This window comes from Brachionichthys hirsutus, chromosome 3 (assembly GCF_040956055.1).
Source record: "Brachionichthys hirsutus isolate HB-005 chromosome 3, CSIRO-AGI_Bhir_v1, whole genome shotgun sequence".
NCBI classification, from domain to species: Eukaryota; Metazoa; Chordata; class Actinopteri; order Lophiiformes; family Brachionichthyidae; genus Brachionichthys; species Brachionichthys hirsutus.
In genome coordinates this window covers 14,228,168-14,239,841 of record NC_090899.1, presented here as the reverse complement: position 1 = coordinate 14,239,841, position 11,674 = coordinate 14,228,168, and the positions used below count along the sequence as shown (strand labels likewise).

Genomic DNA, 11,674 nt, shown 5'->3' with positions numbered 1-11,674 from the left:
AACACGTTGGAAAAAAGCTGTTTAATATCAACCCCATTGTTTAAAAATGTGCAATCATGTTGTTCATGTGTCCAGTGAGGACCCCCCCCCCCAGCCAAAGTCCCCCCAGAGCATCACCAGAGCACTGGAGGAGCAGGCGATGGGATCCAACGGGCTGCTACAGGTCTACATCCCACTGATTCATCATTAAAGCTACGCCATCATTCTGCTGCTCGCTGCACGAGAAGCGCAAACCAGGAGGGAGAAAAATAAAATACAAACTCGTCCCTGGATATCTGTTTTTGCATAAAACGAAAAACAAGCCAGAACGGGTGTTAAATATATACATTTAGCTGTGGCTGTCCCGCTGCCAAACACTAAGTGTCGTTTCATAGATAACCCGCGCTCTGCGTCATCTATAGAAGACATTGCGTCATAAATTACAATCTCATTAAACAAGACAAAAAAATCTAATAGAATGAACTACGGGCGATTTAGCTCCGTGATAAAGCAACGTGGATGAAGAGGAACAAAATGGCTGAAATGAAATGACTGGCATGCAGCGACCTCACACACCATTAAATATCTAGTAAATAATCATAATAATCATAATAATAATAGTAATAGTAATAATAATAATAATAGCAATAATAATAATATATTATTATTACTATTACTATATAATAATAGTAATAATAATATAATAGTAATAATACTAATAATAATACAAATAATAAAAGTAATAATAATAGTATTAATTAAAGTAATAATAATAGTAATAATAAAAGTAATAAAAGTAAGAATAAAACTAATAATAATAATAATAACAGTAATAATAATAATTAATAATAATTATAATAATAATTAATGTACTGTATTAGGGAGAAATTGAGAGGCCTCATGAGATTATTGGAAAAGCAATCTGACGTGACAATTTAAACAAGTTAAATCGATTTCACATTTATAGAAAGAAAATATTTGCACATTAAATCAAAGGTCGTCATAAAAATGATCAAATCGTAAAATCTCGGCAATAAAACAAACGTTAAATAGCACAAAATACAAGGCCGTAGGGAGGCTATGAATGAGACTGGATAAAAAAAATACAAAATAAAATACAAAAAAACTGTTGGTTTTGGGAAAACAACAGTCCAAAAAGTGCCCAGTGAAGAAACAAAAAGAGATGAAGCCATGACTTTTAAAGTTATACAATATTTACAAAAGTGTATCCAAATGTCCTGTGAGAGTTGGTGACGTTTACCTCTGTCCAGATCGATATATCTAAAGCCCATTGTGTTGTGGAAAAGTGCCAAATAATCCAATGTGCGGCCACGGAGCCCTTCCTGGAGCGGGGGTGGGGGTGGGGGGGGGGGGGTATTCAAGGCTGCTTTGTAGAAAATATAATGGACTTTTTCTGTTTATAGTGCTGTTTGACTTATGCTAGAGGTCATACATTTATTTACCACCTTCTACAGTCAGTCCAATTACTAGAGTTTAGCTGCACAAATGTAGCCTGATTTAATAATAATAATAATAATAATAATAATAATAACAACAACAATAATACCAATAATAACAACGATCTGTGTTAACTCGATTCTAATTAGGAGCCGACCGGCCTGCAGTGTCCCAGCAGGGCGCCGGTGCTGCCTGACAGATGGGACCCAGGCGATGCTCACCCTCAGCTGGACTCCTCTGGACTGGAGCTGCAGCATTTACTGGCCTCCAGCTTACTCCCATTACCGCAGTTCCTTTGACGACCCCCCCCCCCCTCACCCGTCACTGCCGGACTCGGCTACAAAATTAAACGCCTTCGAATTTATTTCCCCCTTTTACGCACAGGTAAAGCGTGTTTTGCAATTTGCTATTAAAGTGGCGAATGGAGCACGTTTTTCATCTACAATCCCCCCCCCCCCCAGTATCATTTCAACACAATAGGGGCTACACCTTGAGACTGCGTCGCCTGGAGTCACAGTGCTGGGCATGTATCCCCGGAGAGGCCCTGCAGCCCTGCAGGTAAAGATGTCCTCCCCTTTCTCAGCTGTAATCACTGCAGGTTTGTGCGAGTCCTCGCTGCGATCTAGTACATAAAACAGCCTCCAGCGATTCATCGTCCAGTGATTCGTACATAACCTCAACGTGTCCTGGAAGCGCGGCCCAACAGAGTTCACTGGACCGGGGTCTGAACCCCGTGGTGCGGCGGCGTGTCCCCGTACACGTCCTCACTCCCCGGCAAAGCCCCGGGAGGGGTCATGCGCTTCTCCTTCTGTCTCCTGTTACAGAACCAAACCCTCACCACCTCCTTCTCCAGGTGCAGATTGTCCGCCAGGCCGAGTATTTCCGACGCCGCCGGTTTAGGGCACTTCAAAAAATGGCTCTCCAAAGCTCCCTTTACGCTTACCTCGATTGAAGTCCGTTTTTTCCTTTTCCTCCCCTGCGCCGCAATTTTGTCCAGGCTGGTCGGGCTGCCCGAGGTGGAGTCCGCCTCCTCCAACCACTTGTTCAGCAGAGGCTTCAGCTTGCACATGTTTTTGAAGCTGAGCTGCAGGGCCTCAAACCTGCATATGGTGGTTTGGGAAAACACATTTCCGTACAGGGTCCCCAGAGCGAGGCCCACGTCCGCCTGCGTAAAGCCCAGCTTGATCCTCCGCTGCTTGAACTGCTTTGCGAACTGCTCCAGGTCGTCCGAGGTCGGCGCGTCCTCGTCCGAGTGCTCGTGGTGGCTGTGTGGCTGGTGCTGGTGCTGATGCTGGGACGCGGCGTGTCCGTGTTCGCTGAGGTGCGGGCTGTGGTGGTCGTCATGGTGATGCATCCCCTGCCCGCTGCCCGGGATCAGCCCGTTGACGCCGAAGCTCGGCTGGGAGTAAATAAGGCTTTGGCCGTTCGTCGTGGCCATGCTCGGGATGTGCGCCGCGGTGCTGCCTCTCCACGCCCGGCCGTCGTGGTGGTTCCCGTGCGTCTGGTGCACCAGATGGGGTGGCCGCGACTGGTGCTGCAGGTTGTTGCTGGAGTTGTGCATCTCGTCCCGTGCGCTCTGCACCACGGGCTTGATGTCCTGCTCCGCGCCGAGCGGGCTGCTGGACCACGGGGCTCCTTCTCCGTGGGACAGCGCCGTGATCCACTGGTGTGCGTGGCTGAGCGTGTGGCTGTTGCTCTGCAGCGGGTAGTCGCCCTGCAGAAGGCTCTGCGCGTCCCGGTACGCCGTGGCTTGCTGCATGCTGCCGGGCTCCGCGTGCACGATGGACGCGCTGGAGGTGAGGATGCTGTAGTGGTTGGACGCTGCGGTCGCCATGACTCTCGGAGCAGAACTGGTCGCGCTTATTAAAAGAAGCTCACATTTGACAGAGCCTCTCTTGCCCACGGGCGACTCCCAGGCGCTCTGCCAAGCCGACGCCGTGGCGCACCTGCACTCCGCCCCACTCCCGCTGCTCATTGGGCGTCAAAGGATGATGGACGTGGTTACCAGGGGTAACGACAAACCGATTGGCTGAGTGGAAATGTCAACAAACACTACTCTCTTCGGCGTGAAGGTGCGAGTTGAAGCGCCCATGGAAGCGGAGCGACGCAGAGCAGCACGAGGAGACGCAGCGCCGGATCTTCAGCAGGTTCACTTTGTTGTGTCGGGACAGGCTGCAGGAGAGCAGGCGTCCTCCCGCTGGAGTACAGACGCGCTTCGGGTTCTTTTCGTTTTTACGCATCAACTCAGCGCACAACGATTCACTGTTGCGATGGCTCCAAATTCGATTTGGCGATGATCCCTTTTTGTTTTCACCGTTCGGGTTGAATCGACACGCGTCGGGGTTCGCTCACTGTGTGCCATTTATCTAGAAAACTCTGATGACACGCATCGATCCAGGACGCAACGATTGAGTTTTAAGTTAAAGAAATAAATGAAACATTTTCAAAGTTCAAGTTCAGTATTCACTTTTCTATTTGGTTTTAAAGCGCGCTGCGAAAGACACGCACCTAGAACTGTAAAAAAAAAAATATATATATATATATAATCGAAACCTTTAATAATTTAAAAATGGTATATTTCTTGATGTAAAACGGGAATAAATTGATTGAATTTATATTGAATTGGAGAATGTTGGTTTAAGGTTTTGTAGGATAAACTCAGATTTCTGTCATTTTAACATTGTTCTGACTACAAGAACTATAGTTTTTACACTTAATAGAATTTTAAAGTACTTTCTTATTAAAGCTAATAATATCAGAATCGTGCAATTTTTCAAATATTCTTTGGGTGTGTGTAAAAGTGTTTTTTTTGTGTGAAGTTAAATATCTTAAATAACAAAATGAGACTTCCTGGGCTGAAGTTCAGCTTTAGCTTGAATGACTTTAAATATTTAAAAAAAAGAAAAGAAAAAAACAGGGAAATATTCAATTTATATGGCCTCAATAATATTCCTTTACAGTTTGGGGCATCAGCACTGAAAGAATTATGGGATTCTTTACCCCAGAAGAGATTTCTATATAATTTTCTGCTCTTGTTACAACTCTTTTAGCTCCTCTGGTTGCTCATCAACCATAAAAGTGAGGATAGACACAAGTGATGGAGGATTAAGTCCAAACTCAAGCCTCAGGGCAGGGAGGCCGTGCTTCCATGTACCCCCCCCTCCCGCCCCAGTGCCAGCTTCAGGGACCAGGACTTTGTCCAGAGAGGGTACATTCCTGGCCGCCCGCTGCTGGTTGCCATAGGGAGAGGTAAATGAAACAACAGCAGTCGTGTCTCCGCTTCTCCCCCATGCCTCCCCTGTTCCTGAACTCCATCTAAAGGCCTCTATTTAGAGAGGCTCACTGCCGTGGGGACAAAGCCTTCACACGGATAAAGGAGGGAGGAGTAAAGAGCATGGGGTCCTGAGAGGGAGGAAGGGCGAGAGAAAGTGAAAAAGATGATGCGATGACGTCGCCCAAGCTGCTCCTCACAGTGACATCAAGCAAACTGGGGGGGGGGGGCACACAAACCGTTGTGTTGGCAGCACTATCATTCACAAACTTCAGAAGCTGTCCATTCATCATGCTGTATTAAAAGACATCCATAATTTCTACTGTATATATGTAATTAAAAAGCACTTTCCATGAATTATAACAATTCAATCCACCAGAAATAAAGTAATACACACACTGGCCACAAATTAAGGCTATAAATCAGTGGAGGCGGTTCTTCAGTATCTACAGTTTCTAAAATATGTAAATGTCTGAGTGTGTAATTAAACATTTTATTTAATAACTTGGACATATCAGTAATTAAAGGGCAATAAAAATCCAATTATCAAAGAAGTGTTTCCAGAAAAAAAAAAGAATTTTAACAGTACAGTTAAAAACAGAAAACGCATATGTTACTTTATTCTGAAAGTTCATACAAGGACACATGTTGTGTGTTTAAATGAGGCCTGTGAACAACACAACAACAAAAGTCAAGGGCTAATGACACAACGATGACCTGGAGTGGATGCTGATTTCCTACTCTGGTTTATCTGCAGCTTTTCTTTGTGATGCTGCTGCATTATTGGCCCAAAATAGGGATTTTCATGATATTATAATAACATTTAAAGACCATAAATGTGTATGCATGCATCCTTCAAGGCACGATGTGGAAGCAAACAGCACCAGCATTTTAAATACTTCAAATTGCTTTGCCATTGTCACAAACAAAGATAAACACGAGACAGCAGCAATTAGGAACCTGTAATGTTTTACTGAGGCTGTTGGGCTGCTGACATAAATTATATCTGTAAGCCGCCATATAAAACAGCTCTATGATCAGTTGAGAAGCACAAAACGCTCTTATCCCATGTAACTCAAGCTCTTCAATGAAGTATTCCTGATTGGGCCTCTAATGGATCTCATTTCATAGGCTAATAATCGTTTATGGATGTGACTCCAGCTGCACTGATGGCACACAGAGCCGCCCGCCATGGATTTAAGTCATAAGAGGAAAAGTTTCCAGGCACGGCTCAGTAATTCATTCTGGTAATATTGGACATTATTGTGGCGTAACATCGAAATCGGCCAAATCAAAAGAACATTGTGGTAATTAGGCTGTAATTCAAGGAATTAGCACGTCGCCACACAGGCTTAAAGAGTCGTGTTGGGAGAAACGCAAAGCACATTATTTTAATGGTGTAATATGCAAACTATGGCTCGTTCAATTACGTGGCTTCACAATGCATAAAAGATGCGAGTCTCGTTATTTGGACTGCAGGGTCCTCAGTTATTCAATCACTCAGAGGGGCCAATGTTAGGGGCCACGCTGCCTCCCCTTCTACAGGAGCGCGGCGCCAAAGCAGCGAGGGCCTCTGCCAAACTGCATTTAAGGGAATAAAAATGAACAGCAGAGGATGTAAGCGTTAAATTAACAGTAGGATAATTATATGACCCGTGTGCTGTAAAGATTCAATTTCTAACGCTCTAATTAGGCGACTGTCTCCCCATACATCATCAGCTCACATCGCTCTGCCAATTTCTCCCCAGAAAGAGTCCTGCGAGCGGAAATAATTAGATTTTATTAAGACATGGCTCGTGTAATAAAGAAAGTCAGAGGAGGAGCTGGTTGAATAGGATATATAAGAAAAAAAAGAAAAGAAATTCATTGATGCTTCCATCGCACACAGTTCACTGAGTCCCATTTTAAGACAAGGACAGTTGAGTCCAACCTGGAGGGAGAGAGGATGGGATGTGTCTGTGTGTCTGATTATATTAACCCATATAATGATCTGCCTACTGTGGGGGGGGGGGCACAGTAATTCAACCCTCCTGACAGAAATATAGTCCACGCGTAATAACTGTTAGAAAGATGCTACACGAAAATCCTGGCTGCATATTAGAGCACTAATAATGACTATGTTCATTATCAGCCCAGGAAACCTGCCAATCACAATTTCCCAGAATCCAGGATGACACATTTAGGGGTTCCCCTCCGGTCATGAATGTGTTCTGCTGAATCCGTGAGTCTCACTGTGCAGAATGAGGTGTGTGCAGAGTTTGACACTAGAGGGAAGTTGTGCACATTTAAACAGATGATGGTGCAAAGTTTCACATGCGCTCATCTTTAATCTGGGTTTCACATGCGCTCATCCTTAATCTGGGTTTCACATGTGAACACAGCAGCAGGATTGTGTGACATCACAGCTGGAAGCCAGTCACAGTCCATTACGTCTTTACAGGATCACGCTCCTCAAGGCGTCCCGCGTCTGGACATTAAACTTCTGAAACAATCTTATTAATATATTCTTATAAATTCTCAATGAGGGAGAATGAATATAATAGAATAGAATATACAAATGATATGATTTAATAAAAAAACCCCCCGATGGTTTATAGATGATTATTCTAAGGACATTATATTTATGTCTGACCATAAACCCACATTTCCTTTAACCTAACGCTGAGTCTAATAAACATATTATTGTTGAAGTTGGAGAAACCATCAAATGTTCATGTTCAGACGTTTGAATGAGAGAATATTTTGGCACGTTCACCTAGATTAGCTTCCCTAGAATAACATGGCACATGTGGGCCTTTAGCTCCGCCCCTTCACGGAGGCTCCTCCAGCAGTTTTTGTGTAATTAGGAATTCATATGAAGCATTTCTGGATCTGCAAGAAAACGTAACGAGAGGATTTTCCCATGATGCTGAATCCCACTGAGAATATAAACCACACAACAAACAAACAAACAGTTCCAGTTGAAAATAGAACCTTCTTGGCTGAGGTAATTATTAAAATGATTGCCGTTAGATGCTCTGTTAATGAACAGGGCGCTACAGACAGGTACAAGCCATGCGGTTGAATACTGTTATAACATATTAGTTAAGGGCATATAATCCCACGAGCCACAAATATCAACAATTGATTATTTAAACAAAACCAAGCCGTTGTTTGAGCATTATTGGCTGACTCCAAGCTTATCTTTGGGGAACAATCATGACTAAATGTTTTGCTTTTGCAAGCTGCCACAACTTTGAATTGTTTGACTCCTGCAGAGCATGAATGAACTCATCCCTTACAGGCAGCCCGCGTGGTCACACTGAGCAAGGTGAGCAGCGAATGACCAAACACTGGACTGGTTCAGATCAGTTGCTGCTAACCTAACATGTTTGATCTCTGATCAGCTGTGCTAACTGAAGCAGCTCTCACTGTCTTCCATGCCGACAGGCACCGTACTTCCTGCTACGTGCATCAAAGAGGCAGATGAGACGTGTTATTATGGTGGCTGAACGGCTGCACAACGGGGTCGGGGGGGGGAAGAGGAGCGAGCGCAAGGGACGGGCTGAGAGGAAAGTGGGGAGCGAGTTAACGAGAGGAGAGCGTTGATTGTGGGCATTGTGCGGGGGCTCCTTTGCTGAGTGTGGCTGTCGAGGCGGGCGCTAACCCCTCCAGCAACCCGCCATGATCTGAGCCAGCTCTCACACTGCTGTATTCCAATGCAATTAGGCCACTCAAAGGCCTGCTTAAAGCTGCACCCCCACCACACTCACATACACACAGAGCAACAGCCCCTGTGCCCCCCCCCCCCCCCCCACACACAATTCTAAGAGGAGGTGTATTCAGTCCCCCCCCCCCCCCCTTTGAGTCCCTGCTAGAAGAGACCACCCCCGGGGAGCAGAAAAAAGAGGATTACCTCTCTCTCTGGCCCTTTCCCTCCGTGCCTCTTTTTCTTTCTCCCTCTTTCTGATTTCGGAGTTCACCTTCACATCAGCTCAGGCGGTCGGCGAACTGGGCTTTGGGTCACGCCTCCAGAACCGCACAGGCTGCTGGGAGATTTCACAGGAGGACACAGAAGAAGAGGAGCGAGGTACTTCTGTGATGGGTGCCACTAAAGGGCTGCTTTAGCATTTCCCTCTTCCTCTTTTCTTATTCATGCATATATTTCAACAGATGTCCTGAGAAGTGCAGCGGCGCCTCCTTCAGGGCGTTCCTTCAGGGCGCTCCTTCAGGGCGCTCCTTCAGGGCGTTCCGTCAGGGCGCTCCTTCAGGGTGCTCTGTCAGGGCGCTCCTTCAGGGCGTTCCATCAGGGCGCTCCTTCAGGGCGCTCCTTCAGGGTGCTCCGTCAGGGCGTTCCTTCAGGGCGTTCCGTCAGGGCGCTCCGTCAGGGCGCTCCTTCAGGGCGCTCCGTCAGGGCGTTCCTTCAGGGCGCTCCTTCAGGGCGCTCCGTCAGGGCGTTCCTTCAGGGCGTTCCGTCAGGGCGCTCCGTCAGGGTGCTCCGTCAGGGCGCTCCGTCAGGGCGCTCCGTCAGGGCGCTCCTTCAGGGCGTTCCTTCAGGGCGTTCCATCAGGGAGCTCTGTCAGGGCGCTCTATCAGGGCGCTCCTTCAGGGCGCTCCTTCAGGGCGTTCCTTCAGGGCGCTCCGTCAGGGCGCTACTTCAGGGCGATCCTTCAGGGCGTTCCTTCAGGGCGCTCCTTCAGGGCGTTCCATCAGGGCGTTCCATCAGGGCGTTCCATCAGGGCGCTCTATCAGGGCGCTCCTTCAGGGCGCTCCTTCAGGGCGCTCCTTCAGGGCGCTCCTTCAGGGCGCTCCTTCAGGGCGTTCCATCAGGGCGTTCCATCAGGGCGCTCTATCAGGGCGCTACTTCAGGGCACTCCGTCAGGGCGCTCCTTCAGGGCGTTCCTTCAGGGCGTTCCATCAGGATAGCAGCGCTCTCCTGGCCGGCTTTCAGTGTCTCATTCCCCAGAAAGCATTTAAAGTAGATTACCAACCCAACGCTACACCTCCCCAATAAAAGGAGAGAACCCCCCCCCATCAAAAACTGGCACATCAACACCTGCAACACGACTCCATGGCATCAGCAGATTAACGAGGTAATCCACACAATCAGGGCTTTGATTCATGCCGTTTGGCAGGCAGGCAAAATGCACACAGTTATCTCAGCGTGTCCCAGCACGAGGAAACCTGGCAGGCGCCATTCCTTCCTCTTTTCCTTTTTTTAAAACTCTCTGTCAGATGAGCTTTTGAGGAACTTCGTTCATCTGGAGCATTTGCCTGTCCTCTTGTCAGAGACATAACTTGCTGGCTGCTGCTGCAGCAACATGTGAAGGGAGAAGGGAAGGAATCCGAGGCCTTCTGGAGGCTGTTTAAACAGCAGGGCTGAGGAGGTCTCCCACATCTCTGTCCCGTTCTCTGCTTATAGGATCTCTCTCTCTGGCTCTCTCTCTGATAGATTATACAGTCCCATCGCTCATGTGCGGCTCGATTAGCCCCGCGTGCCTCGTTCGTCAGACATAGAGGCAGAGCAGATGGCAGGAGACGCGCCGTGTTACCACGCTGCGGCTCTATGTAACGCTGCTCTAATTGAAACATCAATACTGCCCTGCCAATGCACGACTGCTACTCTACCAAACAGCACTACCTGCAGACCTGCCCCTGACCGGGGCAGAGCGCCAACACCACAGAACTCTGCATTTGTTTCGTAAAGCTATTCATGGGAAAGTTTCATTCCAAGAGGGAACTTCTTTTCTAACTGATTCTGGTGCTTCTTAGATCCTAATTTCAATTTAACACTTGGACTGATTTCTGTTTGCGCACGGTTGTTGTGGTGACGAAGGAGTCATGCAGAAATTCTCTCTGTAGCATCTCCGCTGGGGCACATTTTTAATGAATTGATAAGGGCGCACACACACGGCTGTGATCAGTAATTCGACGTTATCAGAAATTCAGTGGAGAACAGAGAGAAATTAGGCAGCTAGAAATTAATTTGCTATTTGTCCAACCCAATGAGGAGTGACGCAGCCCTTCTAATGAACGGGTAATCCATTCCTTATTGCACTGAGCTGAGTTCACCCTTCACTGAAGTGGGAAAAGACAAACATATCCTTCACTAACCTTTGCCACCTCTGACAGCAGATGGGGGAGGGGGGGGGGGACTTCAGTTCTGTATGTTGGCCCGTTTTCCTGGGGCTGGGAGAGTAATAGAGTTTTAAAGCCCAGATAGAAACTAACAATAAATAAACTGTGCCGACTCAGAGGCTGCTCGATCAAAGCACTGGGCATGGAATTGATGAATGAATAATCAGTTGACTTGCTGCACTATGGAAAACATCAGACTCTAGTTGATGCTTCATTTGTATGTCTTCAGTTGCCTTTCCTGTTTCTGCTCCTCTGGAAGCTGAACAATCCTGCCAATCCTTCACATTCACGAAGGCATCGTTTTCTGTGATGGTGAGAGACCCCCCCCCCCCCCCCACTCCGCATTATACCTGATAGCTTCACAAAGGCACTGTCGGATGGAAAGAGTATCTGATATTAACAATAATGTAGACATCCACCGATTACATCTATAACATATTAGACAAAGCAAAATGAAATGTCTGTGATTTCATATTCTTTTGCATAAAGAAAATAAAAGGACAATAATTTATTGTTTCAAAGGCACAAGTAGCCTCGTAGAAGAATGGCGTTTTAAAGGCCACATCATCTAAATGTCATGTGCCTAACATGAAAATCACTAAAACCCACTGTAACCAAATTGTAACCTTCAAAGTCAATTGTTTTAGCATGCAAATAATTCCTTACAATGTAAGTGAAACGTTAGAAAACACAAAGACACTGTACAGAAACAATCACTGAGTGTTTTCAGCCACTTTATTTTTATCATGCAAATTTACTGATTGCATGATAAAAGGCCTGAGTAGCAACATCTGAAAAAAGTCAATATATTGAAAAGTTTTTTTTTTTTTTTATGTCTGGCTGAGGTAG

General features: G+C 46.5%; 1 protein-coding gene across 1 annotated transcript; it reads right to left on the bottom strand.

Annotated features, from left to right (window-relative positions):
- Window positions 1–2,146: 2,146 nt before the first annotated feature.
- Window positions 2,147–3,412, bottom strand: pou3f2b (POU class 3 homeobox 2b). Its single transcript, XM_068757157.1, has one exon. The coding sequence runs from the start codon at window positions 3,410–3,412 to the stop codon at window positions 2,147–2,149; it is 1,266 nt and encodes a 421-aa protein (XP_068613258.1).
- Between the last annotated feature and the right edge of the window lie 8,262 nt (window positions 3,413–11,674).